Genomic DNA, 21,885 nt, shown 5'->3' with positions numbered 1-21,885 from the left:
CGATAGTGTAATAAATTTTTTACGCTATAACTACAGATGCATATCATTATCATATGTGTATAATTTGAATTTCAAATTTGAACTCATATTATATAGTACAATTTAAATTTACTTAATATAAAAAAAATTATACATTGACAGAATATAAAAAAATTTACTCTTACTAATATATATAAACTCCAGCACAATCATAGTTTTAGCAAGCTTTGCAGGAGGCACAATCCATCTTGACAATAATAAGTTGACCAAAACTCGAAAACCATCAATTTCTTAAATTACATGTTTAAGGTTGTTATGTGTTTTTCAGCTTAATTGTGATAATAATGGGCCACTATAGCGAGGGGTATCTCTATTATTGGGGTCATGGTTGCTCGGGTGACTAGTGGGCTGTCTTCCGATAACAACTCCTTGATCGGCCCAAGAAGCTTGAATGCATTCTCTCTGGGCATTCTTGGGCCTATAGTTTTTGATACTACTAGTAACATCAAATTCTCCCTTGTGTTGAAAATTGAAGAAGCTAACCATGTATGTCTTCTTAATTTTTCTTTGGGCAATATTCCCTCTCTTTTTTATATTTAGAGTTGACTCACTTTGGAACTGAAAGCATAATTTGTTCATGAGGAATCAGTATAAATTTGTGGCTGTCCAGGTAACTTTGAAGAAATGTAGCAGGGAAAAGGAAGTAATGGTTGGCCAAATGACTCTAGAAAATTGGCGTCAGAAAACGACTTATGGCTGGCCAAACTACTGCAGAAAAGTTCATGGTAATCAATAAAGAATCATTGGTGTAGTGCTGATTGGCTATTTTAATTGGTTTGATGTTTTGTCTAGTATTGTTGTGTTCTCTTTTCCGGCCAACTACTTCACCCATTTCAGTGGTAATGGTAAGGCTATATATTTTTCTTAGAATAGCATGAATAGTTTGCTAGTGTTGTGTTTGGGGGGAAGGGAGGGGGGTGGAAGAGGCAGCAAGAACCTCCTAACAATGAAGTAGATTAATAATCAGCAATATTGAATATCGATCGAGTAGCATGACAATGAAACGCAACTTAATTGGTAAGATGCTTCACCTATAACTGATAAATCATGGATTCGAGTCATTAAAAAAAAATAAATAGGAAATCAATGTTGATCCTCTTCATAAAAAGAAAAAAGAGTAGCACGTCTCATACAGATACAAATGATAAATCATCAATTTATTGATGCATATTGAATGCCGCAAAAGGCTTAGGAAAACACTGAACTTGCAAAAACGGCATATTTCATGGTTCCCAAGTAGCTGCATTCAACTTAAAATGTGATAAAAGTGGAGCTTTGTGCAGGCTATCATTGTAACGCTGTGTAAGCAGCTGTTTGGCTGTAATCTCTCTGTAGAGTGGTGGGTTTTCTTCTGATAATAGTTCCTTGATCGGTCCATAGAGCCTTGATGTACTTCCTTCTTGATCAAAATGTGTCCCGAAGAAACTTTCTACTGAAATCCTTCGGCCTTCTTGTTTCGCGAGTACCCTGTGGTTTTCACTTTTGAACTTGTCATTGTTCATTCGTGATCAGCTGCCCGAGTCATGGAACTGCTATTTTCTTAGCTGGAAGAGAAGCTCGAGTACAGTGCAAATTCTGATGTACAAGACCGTATTTATTTTTGCAATGAACGCAGAAGGGAAAAACTGCTAGTAGTTGTAACAAATCAGCAGTAGTCTTCAATCAACCACAATACTTCATCTCGTCCTTCTCAACAATTTCCCTCCTGACTCTTAAGAAATTAAATGTCAGAAGCCAATTCCAAATACGTGCAGTGGAGGCTATAATGACTACGAACATGCAAGATGAGATAAACAACCACTTAAAAACGGGAAGAAAACTCGAAAAAATCCAGTCATTGAGGCCCGATATAAATAAAAAACGGGAAGAAATACTAAACAGATGAATAATTAAGATATATGTTTCAGCAATGATTTATTTTTGATACCCTTAAAATGTTAATCATAACTTGAAATACTTTAAAGCTTGAACTGCAACTTTGTCTTTCTTGAAGAAGTATTTTGCATAGTCTTCTATCGTCGTCCCTCTGTAGATTGGCGGATTTTCTTCTGACAAAAGTTTCTTGATTGGGCCATATAGCATCGCTGAAAAACCTGCACCAGAATGTGGTCTTAGAAAGCTTGCCACTGATATTCTTGGACCTTCCCGTTTTGACAACACTCTATGATACACGCTTTTGAATCTGTCATTTGATATCAACTGCACTCAACACAAAAACCAAGTGAAAAATTAAGATGCTTCCCAAGCTTTAAAACCTTTGTGAAATGATGAAAAATGAAAATTGCATCTCTATGTACCGTTCATAACGATGATCTATTGATTATAATATACAGTCCAGTAAACATGACATATGAGCCCATTTCATTTCGAGGGTAGATGTACTTAAAAGAATATGTTTGAGATAGAATAATACGCGAGGACATAGTTCATTAAAGGGAAAATGACATGTTTCATCCTTCACATCTCGCAAAAATATTCTTTTAGTCCTTCACTGTTAAAATTAAGTAAATTCATTCCTGACATTTAAAAATTAAAGCTATTACATCCCTGAACCTAATTTTCAATCTGAATCAAACCATTCAATAGTCCAGTAATAAATTTCGGAAATAGCATTGACAGATCACTCGGTCAATTTTATCATATTCACATGACATTTATTAAACCAAAAAAATAAAAGTTATAACATAAAAGGCCATTCTTTGTCTTGGAATAGTGGGATTTTTTTTTTGGTAAATCTTTTAATACACCGTTAGTATATCCACTTGCGAATCTAGATGTGTATCATAAATATAAAATTTGGTGTTTAAATTTAAATTGAAATGATATGACGGTACATTAAACCATCAGTGTATACAATGATAATGTAGGAAAGATTAATCTTTCTTTTTTATGTTATAATTTTTTATTTTTTCTTTTTTGGTTCATTAAATTTTACATGAATATCAAGTTGAGTTAACTAAATGATCTACCAATTACACTCCCAAAATTTGTAATCAGGTTGATTGGTGGTTTGATTCAGATTGAAATTTGGGTTCAGGGATGTAGGAACTTCAGTTTTTAAATGTCAAAGATGAAATTGCTTCGTTTTAAAAGTGAGGGACGAAAAGAATATTTTTGTGAAATGTGAAGAATGAAACTGACCATTTTCCCTTCATTAAAACAACAAGACTATGCCGAAAAGATAAAATTCCTACCATTCACTTTTTAAAACTTTGGATAAATTACACTTAGCCCCTCACAATTTTACGCTTTTTTACATTATCCGTATATGGTTTCAAAATCTATACATATTATGCTTTGAAATGAAGTGTTAAACTGATGTAAAAACTAAAATGACTACGGTGATTAAGATGTATATATTTAGGGCGAATCACATTGGATGTGTTTTGATAGGAGATTATTTGGAAAAAATCATTTATAATAACAATGTAATACTTTTTGTGATATAATATATATCAAATAAAATGAAGTTGAAAATTGTGTTTATGAAACAAGTAGAATAATATTAAAAAAATTTCCGAATTATGGTGTCCAAACAGATCCACTATAGTTTTCTATAGTTTAACTCTTTTTCCCATGACCCTCTCATAATTTCAAAACTTACACATAAAGCTTCCATGCTTAACAAAAATTTTATGTCTAGACCTAAGGGTACTCTTCATATTTCATCTGCTTAACACAAAAAATAATCTGTCACTTTGATGTTTCAGTTCAAAATATGGGGGATTATGTATAGTTTTTAAAAATATGGGAAGATTATATTTTTAAAGGGAAAAAAAACTAAAGCACAAAGTGCTAAAGTGTTTTTTTTTTTTTTTTGAAGGATATGAAGCCGATTGAGTTGGTAGAAACATGCCTGCAAGAGGTCTCCCACGTTAATGACTAAAGCTCCAGGCAAGCAAGGTACATCAACCCATGTATCTTGATGAAGCACTTGGAGACCACCAATTTGATCCTGGAGGAGTATTGTTAGGAAGCTGAAATCGGTGTGGTTGACAATCCCCAAAGTCAACTCAGGCTGTGGACAAGGTGGATAATAATGTCCTTTCAGGTAAAGCCCCTCAGCACAACCCATGTTCACAAGGTAGTCTGTTTCCAGTCCCAAAGACTCCGACAGCAATCCAAGTAGTGTAATCCCTAACCTCATAACCTCGTTTGAGTATACCAGCATAATATCTCTGCCACAGTAACAGTACTAGTTAATCAAAGATTATGAGCAAGAATGTAATTCATCATGAAAAAGAAAAGATATACAATTTAATAACAAGAATGTAATATTTAGGTACTATTTAAATAGGCTGTACACATCAATTTGTGTCCCACATCATGACCACCAATCGTACGTCTCTATTCCCTGTCCTTAACCTAATTAGTTCATGCTAAGCACATATTATAAAATAACATCTAACTTAGGCATAATTATGCTGCTACTGCTAGAAGCAAAGGTGTTATACATTACCTAGAAATGACGGGCAGTTCTTCTGGTTTAGGAGGAACTGGAGCCATTTTACAAGTAATGGTATCCTTCCAGAGCGCTGCTGTCGACTCATAAAGATCATAGTTGCTATTATACAAGACATTCATCGTGGAATCCCTCGAATAGTATTGCTTCTTCACCTCATGATCTTGCTCATGAAACATGCGTATTCCTTCCATCATCTTCTCCATAACCTCAACTGAAATTCCATGGTTAACAACCTGAAGAAATCCCCATTTTTCAAAAGCATCGCGAAGCTTATCCACGATCTTGGCTCGCAAAAAGGGATCTAATTGATTCACGCCTTCCATGTCGACGACAGGAATGCTAGCCTGAAACATGCTGTTACCGGACTTCTCCTCCTGTCTGTCATTATCATGAACAAAGATACGAGGAAGCTTTGCCACCCCTTTATCATGTAGTCCCTTCACACCAGCTTTTGTATCATCAAAAGCTTTTAATTCTCTTTCTCGAATCTTTTGATCCGACGAGATTATCATCGGACCTTCTTTGTTGCATTTGACGACCTTAATAACGTGCTGTCTGCTTATGCAACTTTTTCTTCGTGTGGAGTTCATTAACCGAGCAGTATATGAGTGGAGATGCAAGGCTCTGGTCATTGCCATTTTGATGCCTTGTTTCTTTAGCTCATAAATTAATGCATAGAGATGAGGAATTTTTGTTGAAGAACGGATTGAGATGTTAGACATGAGCAAGCAAGTATGCATGTATTTATATAAAATGGTGACTTTATTTGATAACAAGTATAAAGTAAATTTTGGAAGGCTAAGTACTGAATTGGATGACTTGAAATTTAGAGTCATGAATCACGATGTTGAAATTCTAGCATATTACATTCAGTCAAAAAACATCGTCTAACGTTATACGAAAGGAAAACTTGCCAGCAGTTTGGAAGGGTTTGGAGATATTCAGGGTAGGAGCCGTCCTTCAAATTTTAAACGATGTAGCAAATCTCTTGCTTTCTCATTCAGGAACCCAGCTTTTGACCTGTGATTAAGTCCATGTAAGTGGTTCTTAGAACCAAAAAGTCAAGCGTATATTTCTACTAGCGTACGTTACATTTCACTAGGATCATGGCCTCTAAAGTGCATCCAATGGTTAAAATTCGTTAATCTAAAATTGGATGGACAGAATTGATTTTCAAAGTCATTTGTTATTATGAATAACTAATAACTGAGCAGTATATGAGTGGAGATGCAAGGCTGCCGACATTGCGATTTTGAATATGCCTTGTTTCTTAAGCTTATAAATTAATGCATAGAGATGAGTGTGTGTGTGTGTGTGTGTGTGTGTGTGTGTATATATATATATATATTTGTCAAAGAACGGATTGAGATGTTAGAAATAAGCGACCAAGTATGCATATATATCTATATATAATGGTGACTTTTGTTTGATAATAATAAGTATAAAATAGTTTTGGAAGACTAGGTACTGAGTTGGATAAATTCAAATTTAGAGTCGTGAATCCTGATGTTGAAATTGCAGCATATATATTTTTTTTTGATTCAGTCAAGAAACCCTCGTTGAACATTATACGGAAGAAAAAGTTGCAAGTAGTTTGGAATGGAGATATGAAGTGCACGAGTCTTCCTTCAAAATTCTAAGGTTGTAGCGAATCTCTTGCTTCCTGTTTCAGGAACCTAAATTTTGACCTCTGATTAAATAAATGTACTAAAAAGTCAAGTGTATATTTCTTCTCTTGTGCACGTTACATTTCACTAGGATTTAAAATTCGTTTATTTAATTTAAAATTGGATGGACGGAATTGACTTTGAAGATATTTGTTTTTGTGTTTAAGTTTCTTGTTTTAGTATTAACACCTAAAGCATAAATTGTGCATTGAAGCGAAAACTAATCTACTTTTCACTTCACAGCTTACAACACGAGTTTGTTGTTTGCAATTGCATATGACTATGGAGTCTCTACTCACATCGAGTCTTCCTCCCTCTTCTCTTAGATTAGATTATAAGAATTCTACCGTTGCGATAAAAAAAAAAAAATTGCATAAGACCGTGGAATAATCATCGTACATGAGTACTCATAAAAATCAATTGTAAACAAAAATGTTCTTTATGGGAATGCTGAATCACGTACCAAACAAGTGAAAATATTAGTTGGAATCACATTGGAAGAAAGGTAACTGTTGAATTGAAGGGACATTCTTTGTTCAATTGATCAATTCTGTTCTTGTGCATATAAAATGTTAGTAATTCTCTAGCTGGCTCTGAAGACCAAACATAAAATTCTAGACAGGATAGTCGGTTTGAAATTTGGACCCAAGTTTTTAATGTTGGGACAACTATTAGACTAATGTGGATTAAGACTTGGGTTAATTTCACTTTGTACCCCCAAACTTTGGACGATTACTCATTTCAGTCCATAAACTTCAAAATGGGACACTTAAGTCCCTAAAACTTATAAATTGGGACACTTAAATCCCTAAACTTATAAAACGAGATACTTAAATCCCTAAACTTATAAAATGGGACACTTCGACCACCAACGGCATTCAGGATTCTGTCAACAATTTTCCTGAATTGGGAGGTATTTATAAGTTTAGGGACTTAAGTGTCCCATTTTGAAGTTTAGGGACTGAAGTGGGTAATCGTCCAAAGTTTGAGGGGACAAAGTGGAATTAACCCTTAAGACTTTAAGAGGGAACCCAATCATATTTTTAAGAGTAAACTGTTCAATCATATTTTTAGGTGGAGTACACGTATAGAAGCCATGCCAATATTAAACATTTCAGATAAAGAATGTTTGTTAGCTTGTGACAGGCAAAATAGTGAGAGGTTGCCGATGAAACTATTAATCAAAATTTTTAACTTGTGCAGAAAAAAATTATAAATAAGAAGTTATGGATTCAAGATCTCCTACTCAGGAAAAAAAAAAAAAAGCTAATAAAGAATAGTGTTACGGGTATGTACAATTTTTTTTTTTACACTAATAAATTTACATTATTATCAAGTAATATGAATTCAAATTTAAAATTTAAATTATTCAAACCTTACATATATCTCGCTCTTTAATGAAATTATCTTGTTGTTTATCAAAAAAACAAGAATTCCACAGGATGATATAATTCCCAGTCCTAGGGGGCAATCCTTATATTTTGCAGACTGCCAAAAGGGGAGGAGGCTTTGATGGCTCTTCCAAATGGAAGCAATCCATACAGAGAGTGCATTATAGACTCTTTCAATAAAATTAGCCCAACTGAAGAGAGGTAATTTTTTTTTTTTAAAAAAAAAACAAGGATTTCTTAATTAAAATTGTGCCACACCTCAAGAGTCAATGCAATTATGCGATTCACCCCAGAAGTAGAATGGTAAAGACATGTAATTCGTGGACAAATTCTAATCACAGAAAGCAGAAGCTTGTCTGCATCAAGTCTCCCAAGTTAATCACTAGAGCTCCAGGCAAGCAAGGCACGTCAACCCATTCATTTTGATGGAGGACTTGAGGGCCACCAATCTGAACTTGCAGTAGAATTGTCAAGAAGCTAAAATCAGTATGGTTTGTGATACCCAAGGTCAATTCTGGTTCTGGACAAGCTGGATAATAATGCCCTCTGATTCCAAGCCCCTCCATACAGCCCATGTCTACCAAGTGCCTTGCTTCAAGTCCCAAAGATTCCGACACCAATCCAAGCAGTTTCTCCCCCAATCCCATGACAAACTTAGAGTATTCCACCATGATATCTCTGCAAGAAAAGCAAAAAATGTTTCCTAGTAAAGTTGCATCTCGTCTGTCTTGTTTTCTAATCCAATAAAGTAAGATTAGGATTAAATGAACTAAGCTCGAGTTCATAACATACCTGCAGGCTACAGGCAGTTCTTCCTGGTTTGAACACTAAGGAGATATTTTGCATGTAATTGTATCTTTCCAAACTGCTGCTGCTGATTCATACAGATCGTAATTGCTATAATACGCAACATTTCTTGTGAAATCACGCGTATAATAATCCCCTTTAATCTCAGGATCCTGTTCGCGAAACATCCTAATCCCCTCCAACATTTTGTCCATTGTCCTGTCTGGAATTCCATGATTAACAACCTGAAAAATTCCCCATCTTTCGCATGCATCGCGAACTTGGTCAGTGATCTCAGAACCCTCCAAACCTATGACAGGAATACTAGACTGGAGCCTGCCGTTCCGGGACTTCTTTTCTTGGTCAATCTTGTCATGGACAAAAATACGAGGCAGCTTTGCTAAACCTGAATCCAGGGGCGGAGCCAGAAAAAAATCTTAGTGGGGCACAAATAATACTAAAATTTTTTATCTACTCTTTTTTTAATTTTTTGAGCAAATAATAAATAAATTCACTAACAAGTACAATTGATATGTATATTCCATGAAAAACATAAAAAGACAAACTCAAAATTATTAATGTAATAATAATTTTATTTAAAAACTTCTTTTATTGTCATTTTTTGCACATTCATTATCCTTGGCTTCTTCTTTATTAGATGGCTCTTTTTCCATTGATCTGAATCTGATAGGCCCTTCACTCCAGCTTTTGTGTCGTCAAAAGCTCTTAATTCTCGCTCTCGATCATAGCAAAAAGGTGATGAATTTGGTACCCCGATTTCTCTGCCATATTTGACAGCAACAATCTTCTTCACGAAACATGATCTGCGAGAGCAGATTGGACGTGCTGCACGTGAGTACTGGAAATGCAAAGCTATGCTCAATGCCGTATATAGTTACTACTGGAGATTGAATGAGAAGCAAGTTGCTAGTTGATTCTAATATGGCCCTGTTCTTGCTATTTGATCCAAGTTCTTTTAGACAAATTGACACCAATAATCTTTTTAACAATCAAGATTCATTATGCGGATATTAAATATTCTGAAGTCAACCCTAAACCTGGATCCCAATAAACTGAATTGCACTTCACAACTTGAACAAATTAAAGTAGCTTAATTACTAGCAAATTGCTACTAAAATATAGGGATAATTTCACAAACCTCCCCTGAGATTTTTGACAATTTCACTTGGCTCCCCACAAGTTTTATAAATTACACTGACCTCCCTTGTCACAATAAAATGACTATAATGGCCTTCACTTAATAAATAATTCACAGTATAATAATATGAGATTAAAAAAAGAAAAAGAAACTTAACCTCTTCGTCTATCCTGTTTACAAGTTGCAACCAACGACGATTCTCTCTCACTTACTATCATTTTATTCTCATCCATCAACGGATTAACCCCTTCGTCCTATAACTCACTCTCAAATTACCACCAACCATTGTCTAAAATTGCAATCAATCACACCACAAGTGATCCATTAAACTCTATTATATATTCCTATTCCTCCTTTCTTCTCTTCGGAATTGCAAAATCACAAGTTTAGTTGAGGGATTAGTTTGATGGTTGAAGTAAAATCTGATTTCATAGTCAAACTAAAAAGGAGATGAAGAAGCACACAATAATAATGGAACAAATAATGCAATCATTGGCCAAAGATGAAGAGGGACTAAAATTGATAAATTTGATAATTTGTCTATCATTCACCCAAAAAACTTTTTAAGATGTTAATAAGTACATTTATATTTCTTTTTATACTTGACAATTGTTGGTTGCGGTTTTGCTATGGAGATAGAGGTTCTTCTCTGTATTTAAGATGATAACATGTTTAGAGATTTAATGGTAAGTTAGATTATTTTGTTTTAAGAAGGTGCAGGCATTGGGTTTGAAGTTTGAGGTGTGATTAGTTGTAAATAGAATTTTTATTTTTGGTAAAATGAATTTCTTGAAGATCTCTGTAGTCATAATGATATCTTTCCTTCTCTTAAACTTGATTAATCACATCCATGCCTAAATCTCGCCTAAGGATTTTCTTCAAGGCCATAATGTGGCTCATGTAGTAGGAGTTAAACCACTTATATGGAACCAAATCATGGCATCATATGCTGAAGATTATTCAAACGTAAAGACAGTTAATTGTGAATTTGACCATTCCATGGAACCATATAGTGAGAATATTTTTGAAGAATGGAACGAATCTTCAAGATTGAATGCATGCTTTGGAAGAAACAATTTTATGACTATGATAATGGAATTGCTTGGGTTTAGAATTTGAAATTAGACTATTTATTAGGCTAGTTTGTTAGTATAGTTAGTTTGATTAAAATATGGAAGAAAGCAATTGGCAATATAATTTTTGTTTTATTTTTGTACAAAAAGGGTAGTTTAGGATTTTTGAGAAACAAATATAGCCTTTTGGACCTATATTGTTATATAAACAGTAAAAGTAAGGGAGGTAGATGTAATTTAATAAAATTGAGGAGAGGTCTCTGCAATTGTGAGAAACCTTAAGGGAAGTTTCTAAAATTATTCCTAAAATATATGAAACATGAGAAGCATACTCCCAATATTATAGTATATCCCGTTAGGCCTACTAGCTGCATCGAGGCAAGTAGAGCTGTTAATCGAGCCCAGTCGAGCTCGAGCACATGATAATCGAGCTCGACTCGAACCTCTAATCGAGTTAGCTCAAGCTCGCTTGATTAGTAATTCGAGCTTCACAAACTGTTCGAGATTGACTCGGTGTACTCGTCGAAAACTCGAGTTCGAGCTCGAACTCGAGTTCAAAATCGAGCCGAACTTATCGAGCTCGAAACTCGAGCTCGAGCTTGTTTGGGAGATGAACATTAGAGCAAGATCGAAAGAGAAAAGAAAAAATTAGGGGTAGAAACGGGAGAATGATTAGGTAAAAGTATCAAATATACAATAAAATGACGCTAATGACCCTACTATTCGAGCCTGTCAAACTTAAACGAGTCAAGCATAGCTTGGCTCGTCTATTAAACGAGCCTAAAGATGAACTCGAGCTTGGCTCGTTTCTCTCAGTAAACGAGCCGAGTCGAGCTCTTATTGAGCCGGGTCAAGTTCGGCTCGCGAGCTATCCAGTTCAATTAACAGCTCTAAAGGCAAGGGATGTACTATCCATGTGAGAATTGCTCGTTTGGTGGGGGATGAAAACTTGAGCCAATTAAAACATCAAGCAAGAAAATAGTCTTTGTTGAAGAAGAAAATCAAAGATTCAAAACCTACTCATTAATGAAGGATTTCTATACCTTTTTATGTACAATTGGGATTGTCAATATCACTGTCCAGTGTCAAATTCAATGTCATCTCCACTTACTATTGAGTTGCCACTGAAATGCGACACTGAGAATCCCATGTGTTTTATATTAATGCGTGACCATAACATATCTCGGCTACTCTAAATGCTTAGCTAATTAGCTCCAACACATTCCGATCTAGATCATACGTGGAATCGGTGGTTGATCCATTTAGCTGGATAAGTTCCAGATCCAATTGGGGTATATTCAAAACGGGCCAGATGGGAATTTGAATGTTTCGGCCCGTTTGTCTGTCCAGAGAGGGATTGTTTTCAGAGCCTGCAAGTAAGGTACTAACTTCTAGTAATACACAATCTTTTAATCCCCAAAGCAGAGATCAGCTTTTGACTATTGGAAGTTTGGAACTTTTTTCGTTTTTTTTGCCCCTCCCTTCCCCTCTGACTATTAGAACTTCATTTCTCTTTCAGCTTCATACATTGCTCGCCTTCTATTTTACTTTTTCTGCTTGCATCATGTAACAGTTTTTTTCTCCCGGTCAATAGTAGAAAACTTAAATTGTGAAAGGAAATTAAAACAAATTAGGTTTATGTTAATAAGAAATTAGGTATATGTACTATGTTAATGGCAATTTCAAGCGTTACGTCTTGTACCATTCATTACTCCTCAATGCAACTAGACACAATTAGTAAATTTTCTAGGTCTCTTTACCAAATTAAATGTGTACCGGATCCAGAGTCAATCATCATTAAGAGTGGACTGACTTTTCTAATGAAGAACCATCTCTTTTGTCAAATTAAACACGGGATGAAAGACCAAACAAGTTACTTGATCCTCGAATTGAGTTTGATTTGGTAGGAATCCGTTCAAATTTGATCGCCAAGTAATCATCCCGAACATAAATAACACTCTTATGTTCAATAAAGTGTGGAGTTAGGCTCGGATCAATTAAAAGTTGAAATTTATATAGCAAAAACTCAAGGTATTTGAGTTCGACTCATGCTTGACTTGAGAAAAGTTTATTTGGATTCATTTGGATAAATAAACAAGCCAAATTTAAACACAGTTTTGAACTCCTTAAAATTAACAAACAAACAAACTTAAACAACAAGTATAAATTAAACTAAATTTTTGTCCAATGAAAAGGACGTTAGTGTTAAAAATGCTGCTTTGGTGATTAAATAACGCCAAAAAAGTTCCTTCACATTCCACCTTAACTTTATGTTGTTCCAGTTGTACTTCTTTTCACTTAAAAGATATCAGCATGAGGAAGTAATAGATCATGACTTTGTGAACTTTCTATTACGTCAACAATGAAAAAAGTTTAGGGAGCCTAAGTGCTTTTAACCCAAGATAAGCAGTCAGTTAGTCTGAGTGCAATGAAGATGACGATTTTAATTCGAAAAAGAGTTTAGGAGGACTAAGTTCAAGAAAAAAAATTTAAGGTTTGGTGAAAAAATGCAAACGATACCAAACTTAGGGGGCTAAGTAGGAGTAAAAAAAGTTTACATAAGGTCATAGCGTGAGTGAACTCAGTGAACTTCAACCAATGCCCTTCAACTTCACTCTAAGTTGCTCCCTTTGAATTCAAGAAATGGTTTATATTCTTCATCGATGAATTGAAGTGGTGCCCAGGATCTACAGGTCTACTTCTGCTATTACGGATCCCGGTAGTTGTTAAAGCTTTCGAAAATTAGACTAAAAGTTGTAACATTGAGTGGAGATGAAGAAAACGAGAAGAAGTAAAAATGATGGGAAAATGTACAAAGAAAAAGGCAGCAAGAGATTGTAGTGGTTCAAGAAAGTGAACTAGCCAAAGAACTGATGCCCAGTTGCTTACTTTTTGGTGTAAATCAAGTCCTATAGCTGTTCCACAGGTTCAAGTTTTGGAGCTGGTACTATTTCTTTCATGGAAAATGAAATGTTCTGTTTTTCTTATATTAGATTCATGCTGAAATATATCAGGATAGGGTAATAGACGTGTACCATTGAGAGAGAAATTGAACCCGTGATTTTGACACGCACTTCGAAACATCTACTGGACACTGAACTATTTTTGCACTCAAACAGCAACTTATTCACTAGATACTACTTACTAGAGCACGAAATATGGGCATCGTCTGAGAAGAGACATATTTATTATAGACGTACTCATTTCTTGCTCTAGAAATTCGGAGGCTACCTTTATTGTTTCTGTTCAGAAGTTTAGACCTTGAAATGCAATAGAGCAGAAGTACCATCAAGCCCTTTGGCCCGGAAGTATTGTGTATATTCATTCACTGTTGTTGCTCGATACTTGGGTGGATTTTCTGCTGATAGCAACTCCTTGATAGGTCCATAAACCTTTGCTGTTGGTCTTGGACCTGTACTGAAAAGGCTTGGTACTGATACTCTGGGACCGACTTTGTTTGCCTTCACTCTATGCTCAACACTTTTGTACGTGTCATTGGATATGAGCTGAAAATTCACAACCAAAAGCTAAAAAATCACCAACGGAAACGATGGAAATGATGTTGAAACAAGGCCCCAACACGGTGCAACTACGTTTGTTTCAAGAATTTTGCAGTTCAAGTTAAGAGAACCAATATTTGAATGGCTTGCCTGTAGAAGATCTCCAATGTTGATCACTAAAGCTCCCGGTGTAGGAGGAACATCAATCCACTGATTTTGATGAAGTACTTGAAGTCCACCTATATTGTCTTGGAGAAGCACTGTGATGAAGCCGTTGTCAGAATGCTTGCTGGTGCCTAAGGTAAGTTCTGGCTGTGGACACGGTGGATAGTAATGGCATAGGACAGCAAGCCCCTCTGCACAATCAATGTCTTTGAGGTAGCTTAGATTGAGTCCAAGACCCTCTGATAGAAATTCGAGCAATAAGCAGCCTAACTTCATCACTAGCTTTGAGTATTCTATCACGATTTCACTGTAGTCGAATTCATCAAATGAGTAATCAGATATAGTTTAACAGGAACAAGAGTTGATTTAAGTTAACTATAACTTCCAGCAGCTCAATCTTTTTCCACTTCATAACTAGAAATTAGATATGTCTTAAAGATTCATTGTCAATTACTACCATCTAATCACCAGAATAGTAGCCACTGGCCCCTTATTCTAGTAATTTTCAGACTACACTTGTCATACAAGGCAAAGAAAAGAAGATCCCTGAGAAATCTACCTGCAAGCATCAGGCAATTCTTCTGGAGCTGGAGGATTAGGAGCCATGTAGCAATAACATGTATCCCTCCAGTTGGCTGCTGGTGAAATGTGTAAATCAAAGTTGCAGTTGTACACCACTGTTTTTGTATAATCCCTTGTATACCACTGTTTCTTAAACTCAGTATCTTGCTCGAAAAATCTACGCGCACCTTGAATCATCTCCTCCAGGACACTGAAAGGAATTCCATGATTTACCACGGTAAAGAAACCCCATGTTTCTGATGCATCTCTTACCTTGTCAACTATCTCTTTGCGCCTGGCTGGATCTGTATCAATACCATCCAGATCGATGACAGGAAATTTGAAGATTCCTTTGGTGCCATTGAGACCGTCATCCAAGCTACATTGCGGCTGAATGAATATCCGAGGCACCTTGGTAATGCCAGCATCAACAAGCCCTTTAACACCAGCCTTGGTTTCATCAAATGCTTGTAGTTCACTCTGTCGATCATAATGTGGTTCTACTTCTGCAACCTGATCAACTTCACCTTTACCGGTAGCCACCATATTTCTATTCTAACTGTTCTAGGTAGCTGGAGTATCTCAAACTTTCAGAAGCTCATAATAAAGGACAAGTGGAAGACTATAAGGAGAGAGACTTGTTATTATCGTGATGATTGGTTAACCTTGCATCCACAAGTTCAACCAAAATAGATAGGGATAATTTCAGAAACCTCCCCTAAGGTTTCTAACAATTTCACTATTCTCCCCTAAAGTTTGCAAAATTGCTCAAACCTCCCCTAAGGTTAATGTGTTGACAACAAAATTAGTCTAATTAGAAAAAAGGGTTAATCACACTTTATCCCCTTTAAGTATAGGTCATTTCTCACTTTACCCCACAACGTTTGTTTTTCCTCAGTTTATCCCATCCGTCAGCAATTGCACGTTAAAAACTTCAAGATGCCGAAATTGCCATTGGGTAGTTAATAGGGCTCTGTAGTTATTGCAAATTGATTTTTGAGTTGGATGTGTGCATTTTTCATCAGCAGTTCAAGGTGGTGCATGGTTTTCTAATTGATAATATTTCTGTTGAATTGTCACTTTCACAATCTCTTAAGTATTTCCTTCCTCCAGCACCTAGTTACCCTCACTCTTTCAATTTCATCAGTTGAACACTTAAAAAGTTGCTTAGCACTTTTTCCTCCTTAAAAGAGATTTTTTTCTTCCAAAGATTCAGACTATCACTTTTTGAATAAACATAAAAAGTTTGATTTCAAAGAACAGCAGAGTGAATCAGCTATCTAATATACTGTGAACTTTAACTAATCCTCAGGCTAACATGACAGTTCAAAGCCTTTAGAAACAGTTTGGATTATTCTAGCAGACCCACGAGTACTAATCCAACAGAGCAAAGCAGAATATGAGCAAAAAATTACAGAGGAGGAAATTATCCATTAGGAAATCACAGATGTTTCAAACTAACCTAAGCATCAGCCAGTAAACGTGCAAGAAGCTTTCTCACAAACATAAAATTCAAAAAATTATATGCTTATTCTTTTTCCTTCTCTGCTTCTTCTGCCAAGAAACGCAAATTCAAATTCCACTCCAATAGTAAGGCCTACGTCCAGTACCATACCCTCGTCGTCGAGGAGGGCTCCAACGTCCCTCTCCGCGAGTACGTCAATGCCGAATTCTTCCGCCCTGTGCTTCCTCCTGACCCTCTTTCTTCTGAACCCTATTTCGACCTAGGCGACGTCGTCGATGCCTACTATAGGGACGGCTGGTGGACTGGTGTCGTCACCGCTCTTCTTCTTCAGCACCACAACGCCGACCGCCACTACCACCACAAGCAGCCCCAGTCCCCCTCTCTTCTGAGGTTCGTCGTCACCTTTCACAATCCACTCGACGAACTTCACTTTCCTCCTTTCCAATTGAGATTTCACCACCGATGGGTCAATTGCACCTGGGTCCGACCCGCCAAGCAGGTGCCGTTTCTATTTCTGGTGTCGTTTCATGTTCTTTAATGGAGGTTTTGGAGGTTTTGCAAGGAATACAGAAGAAGAAAGAGGCTGATAGAGGGGAGAGAGACTTGACCGACAATGACAAAGAGGAAGGAAACCTTTTGTCTTCTGGTTTCCCTTTTCTTGTCCCATGTGCCCGATGGAGGGAAATTTCCTCCTCCATTGTTCCAGGGCAATTTTGGAAATTTGTTTTTATCCGTTTCATGAAGACATGAACCTTTGACATATGGGTATTTTGGGTTGTTCATTATTTTCTTAAGGATATTACTGTCTTTTCATTATTCTGTTAATCTCCGTTAGAGTTGACTGTTAGTATTTGGGATAAACTGAAGAAAAATAAACGTTGGGGGGTAAAGTAAGAAATGACCCATACTTAAAGGGGATAAAGTGCGATTAACCCTTAGAAAAAACAACATTAAAAATGTACTTTAAACAAGGAGATGAAACTTTTATTCCATAAATATCCTTTATGCATGTATATAAGTTGTATTAGTAAAAAAATAAAACTAATTAAAGGTTAGAAACAATTAATACACACGTTTTACCACTTAAAAAATTCACATTCAATAAATTAGACAACATAAAGAAGCAACAAAACTACACGAATTATCACAAGATTCAACAATACAAATTAATCATCTTTTTTGACATGATGTTCGCTATAATTCTTATGATTTTGAATAGAAAAATTTTTCAAATTTTTGCTTTTGTTTTCCCTCCTTTCTTCTTTAATAATATCTAATGATTAAGTAATTAGAATATTAATTAACTATTAATAACTAATTAATGAAAAAAATTGTTGAAAATTTCTGTAATGATGAAGATGACTTGCAATTATAAAATAACACCAATTCATATGATGCTATTTTGTGATTGATAGAATTTGATAATAACCAAAAATTAGTTGTACGCAATGTGAGAAGAAGGCTTTTGGTTTTGGTAGAAGAAAAAAATATAGAGCAAAAGAGTGTTGTTCATAAGGATTTTTTTTTTTTTACTCTTGAAACTGTGATAGTTGTAAAGTAATTTCGTGGAAGTAAATAAGAAAGGAGGGAAAAGAAGATAAAATTTGAAAATTTTTTTGTTCAAAATCACAAGAATCATAACAAAAATCATGCTAAAAGAGATGACTAATCAATTTTGCTAAATCTTATGATCATTGTGTAGTTGTGTTGCTTGTTTATGTTGCCTAATATATTAAATGTGAACTTTTTGAGTGATGAAATATGTATATTAACTGTTTCTAACTTTTAACTATTCTTATTCTTTTAATAATTCAACTTATATACATGTAAAAGGGGTGCTTATGAAATAAAAATTTTATCTCTCTTCTTAGAGTACCTTTTTAATGTTGTTTTTCTAATTGGACTAATTTTGTTATCAAAACCTTAATTTCAGGGGAGGTTTGTGTAATTTTATAAACTTTAAGGGAGGCTAGTGAAATTGTTAGAAATCTCAAGGGAGGTTTTTAAAATTATCCCAAATAGATATTATTGTTTGTAGAACATAAAAAAAGTACACATTTACATACACACTTACAATAGAAGATGTCAAATTTTGAAATAGCTCCACTTTTAGGTGCTTAAAAGCAGAAAGCAACAGGACATTTAATTTTTATTTTTTTTATTGTTTCTTTTTTTTTTTTTTTTTGTGGTAAGAGAAAGGATCTGATTAAAAACAAGTTAGAAGTTTAGAAAGACTGATTAAGAAAGCAAATATGTGTGAAAGTAACATGAAAAGTCATAATCATCCCGTCTCTAGGATTAGTCCAACTAATGCAGCATACACATAATGTGACTGCCATCTTGAAGGATTTTAGCCACACAATATTGGTATGTCTGTGTTTTTCTTTGAGAAATAAAAATTTTTCAGTTGAGACAGTTTCAGTGGAAAAGATCACTAATACGAGGCATCCAATTTGGGAATAAAGGTAAATGTTTGTGGAAACAATTTCATGCTGCAGGTAGCCTGTAGGCCCCAGAAATAGTTAAAGCATATATAATCTTCTAATTATTCGCAGAAATTTGTTAAGATTCCAATTTCCAAAGTCCGAAATCTTGTAGAGCAGAAGTTCCTGAAGTGTGAAATTACTGGTGGTTGAGCATTTTAGTCTAGTAGTTGCTGCACATCATTGGCTTTTGGCATTGATTCTAGAGGATATTACAGCACCGTGCTATACTTTGAAACTTCCTTAAAGAGTTCACATAACACTTCGTCTGAAAAAGGAAATGGACATGGACAATTCCGAGAAATGATATGCCAATCATTAAACATCATAATGCACACGGTTTACACAAATCAAAATGTAGTTTGACAGAATCCTTCACATTTTGGAAAGCATGCAATACATTCAACAGGAGCATATAAACTCCAAATATGAGTTATGGCCTCCTGAATAGTTGTTTTTATTACAGATTTACAGGCTAGTCTTTACTATCCTGTTTGCAAGCTCAGAGCTTGAAATGCAACAGAGAAGAAGTTCCATCAAGCCCTTTGGCACGGGAGTAATCTGTATATTCCTTTGCTGTGGTTTCGCGGTACTTTGGCGGATTTTCTTCTGATAACAACTCCTTGATGGGTCCATAAAGCTTCCCAGTTGCCCTTACATCAGGTGTGAAGAAGCTCGCGATTGACACCCTAGGACCAACACGGTTCGCCAGAACTCTATGTTCACTGCTTTTGTATTTGTCATTTGATATAATCTGAAATTTAATAAGCCAAATGAAATCAGAACAAAAAATACTTCAAAACAACCTCCAGATAACAAAGATTGTTTATGCATTCCAAAAGTGTTGGAAAATCAATAACTCAAAGGCTTGCCTGTAGAAGATCTCCAATGTTGATTACTAAAGCTCCAGGTGTTGGAGGAACATCAACCCACTGATTCTGATGAAGTACCTGGAGGCCACCTAAATTGTCTTGGAGAAGGATTGTGAAGGAGTCATTGTCTGAATGCGGGCTGGTGCCAAAGGTAAGTTCTGGTTGGGGGCATGCCGGATAGTAATGGCATAGGACAGCAAGCCCCTTTCCACAATCAATGCTTTCTAGGTAGCTTGGATCGAGTCCAAGACCCTCTGACAGCAATTCAAGCAATAAGCAACCCAAATTCATCACTTGCTTCGAGTACTCTATCAATATTTTGCTGCAGAAAAATTTATGAAATGTCGAATAAGATTTACTAGCAGGTACATTTGAGTTTATTACCTTAGAATTCGTTTTTGACAATATCACAAAATTTAAAACCATAGAAAGAATCAAAGATCTTTTAATACCAGCTATCAACTAGGTGATTAGGATACAAGCAATTACCTACAAGCAGTATAGCCTAGTGGTTAATACTCTGCTACAACTATTGGACTCCCACCTTCAACTAAAACCAGCAGCCTAGGTGGAGGGGGTGGCAAATTTTGCAGGTGCAAATTCATGGTTCGAAGTCTCAGCCGAGATCGAGACGACTCGGCCGAGTCGTCACCGTTTCGGCCCCTACCGATACGACACCGTGACGAAACGATACCGAAATACTTGACTCGTCAAGAAATCGGTCGTGTTGTCACCACGACGGATTGACTCGGCCGAGTCACATCAAGTCACTCCGAGTTATCCCGAGTCAAGACAAGAAATCAGCCGAGTCGCACCGCGACGAATTGACTTGGCCGTTTCTTTTGCTATTTTTTAATTATTTTTATTTAGCATACTTTTTTATATTATTAATAATTTTTAGAATATTAAATACTTTAAAATTTGCATCTCACCGAAACCGCGACCGATATGTCGAGACCGATGTGAAACGTTCCGGGCCGCGACCGCGACCGTGACTTTGAATCATGGGTGCAATCGCACTACATAAGCTCGGTCCCATCTACGTCATTTATTTCTAAATAAAAAAAAATGAAATGATTAGCCCAAATCGGACTGAGCTGATGTGACTAAATCTTGGGTATAAATGGCATTCACTGCAATTGCAAGGAGAGAAAGTCCACCGTTCTGCCTTCCACAAAAGTCATTATGGTGGTGTTAAAAAAAAAAAAAGTTAAGATGCTCAATTTTGTGCCAATGACTAAACCCATGGATTTGGTAAATCAAACCAAAGGATTCATTTTCACTAAAGCTCTTCCAAATATCAAGAATAGGTAAGTTTCTTGTTACAGCTAAAAAATTTATAATTTAAACAAAATATTTGCATTTGAAGAAAAAAAAAAAAAAAAGAGTTCAGCCAAAAAAATACCTGCAAACGTCTGGCAATCCCTCTGGAGCTGGTGGATTAGGAGCCATGAAGCAATAGGCTGTATCCCTCCAGTTAGCTGCTGTTGGACTATACAGATCAAAGTTGCAGTTGTACACCACCCTTTTTGTACGGTCCCTTGTATACCACTTCTTCTTAACCTCAGTATCTTGCTCGAAAAATCTTCGTGCACCTTGTATCATCTCCTCCAGAACACTGACTTGAATTCCATGATTTACCACCTGGAAAAAACCCCCTCTTTCAGATGCATCTCTAACCTTGTCAACTATCTCTTTGCGCCTTACTGGATCCTTATGCATACCTTCCAGATCAATCACTGAAATGCTAAAAGTTTCTTTCCAGGCACTGACACTCTTCTCCAAGCCACTTTCCGGATGAATGAACATTCGAGGCAACTTGTTAATGCCGGCATCAACAATCCCTTTAACCCCGGCCCTGGTTTCATCAAATGCTCGTATTTCCTTCTCTTGATCATATTGAGATTCCACTGCACCCTCAACTTCAACTTCATCTTTGCTGGTTGCCCCCATTTTTCTTTGCTTTGGGAAGTATCTTCAACTTTTAACAAGGTTTCAGTTTCTCAGGCTCATATTTATGCCTAATGGGGGGCTACCACGTCATTGAAGTTATTGGCTTTTGTCGTGATCATGAGAAAAGATCATGCACATAAAGTAGCAGCAGCTACAAATTTAATAATGGGAGCAGGTAAAAATGCACAAGTATACAATCTTTTATGCTGTTTCCGAGATTTAGCTTGTTGCCGTGAAGAGATTGTATAGCTGCTACAAGTTAGATAAAAATAGAGTAATTTATTATACATCAAAGTGAAATAAAGA

General features: G+C 36.0%; 4 protein-coding genes across 4 annotated transcripts; all 4 read right to left on the bottom strand.

The window, feature by feature from the left end:
• Window positions 1–1,980: 1,980 nt before the first annotated feature.
• On the bottom strand, window positions 1,981–5,203 carry LOC140003839 (1-aminocyclopropane-1-carboxylate oxidase homolog 1-like). Its single transcript, XM_072083274.1, has 3 exons — window positions 4,499–5,203; window positions 3,896–4,217; window positions 1,981–2,238 (listed from the first exon to the last, which is right to left on the bottom strand). The coding sequence occupies exons 1-3, from the start codon at window positions 5,140–5,142 to the stop codon at window positions 1,981–1,983; spliced, it is 1,224 nt and encodes a 407-aa protein (XP_071939375.1). The 5' UTR covers window positions 5,143–5,203.
• Window positions 5,204–7,897: 2,694 nt separating this feature from the next.
• LOC140038176 (1-aminocyclopropane-1-carboxylate oxidase homolog 5-like) lies at window positions 7,898–9,022 on the bottom strand. Its single transcript, XM_072083273.1, has 3 exons — window positions 8,977–9,022; window positions 8,448–8,754; window positions 7,898–8,240 (listed from the first exon to the last, which is right to left on the bottom strand). The coding sequence occupies exons 1-3, from the start codon at window positions 9,020–9,022 to the stop codon at window positions 7,898–7,900; spliced, it is 696 nt and encodes a 231-aa protein (XP_071939374.1).
• Window positions 9,023–13,596: 4,574 nt separating this feature from the next.
• LOC113734260 (1-aminocyclopropane-1-carboxylate oxidase homolog) lies at window positions 13,597–16,971 on the bottom strand. Its single transcript, XM_027260691.2, has 3 exons — window positions 14,805–16,971; window positions 14,231–14,552; window positions 13,597–14,086 (listed from the first exon to the last, which is right to left on the bottom strand). The coding sequence occupies exons 1-3, from the start codon at window positions 15,350–15,352 to the stop codon at window positions 13,835–13,837; spliced, it is 1,122 nt and encodes a 373-aa protein (XP_027116492.2). The 5' UTR covers window positions 15,353–16,971; the 3' UTR covers window positions 13,597–13,834.
• A 2,163-nt stretch (window positions 16,972–19,134) lies between these two features.
• LOC113734258 (1-aminocyclopropane-1-carboxylate oxidase homolog) lies at window positions 19,135–21,678 on the bottom strand. The gene is made up of 3 exons (XM_027260690.2): window positions 21,032–21,678; window positions 19,627–19,948; window positions 19,135–19,508 (listed from the first exon to the last, which is right to left on the bottom strand). Exons 1-3 carry the CDS (start codon window positions 21,577–21,579, stop codon window positions 19,257–19,259), a joined length of 1,122 nt encoding a protein of 373 aa, XP_027116491.2. The 5' UTR covers window positions 21,580–21,678; the 3' UTR covers window positions 19,135–19,256.
• Window positions 21,679–21,885: the final 207 nt, after the last annotated feature.

This window comes from Coffea arabica, chromosome 3c, assembly GCF_036785885.1.
Source record: "Coffea arabica cultivar ET-39 chromosome 3c, Coffea Arabica ET-39 HiFi, whole genome shotgun sequence".
Lineage (NCBI taxonomy): Eukaryota > Viridiplantae > Streptophyta > Magnoliopsida > Gentianales > Rubiaceae > Coffea > Coffea arabica.
This window is presented reverse-complemented; position numbering and strand designations above follow the sequence as displayed.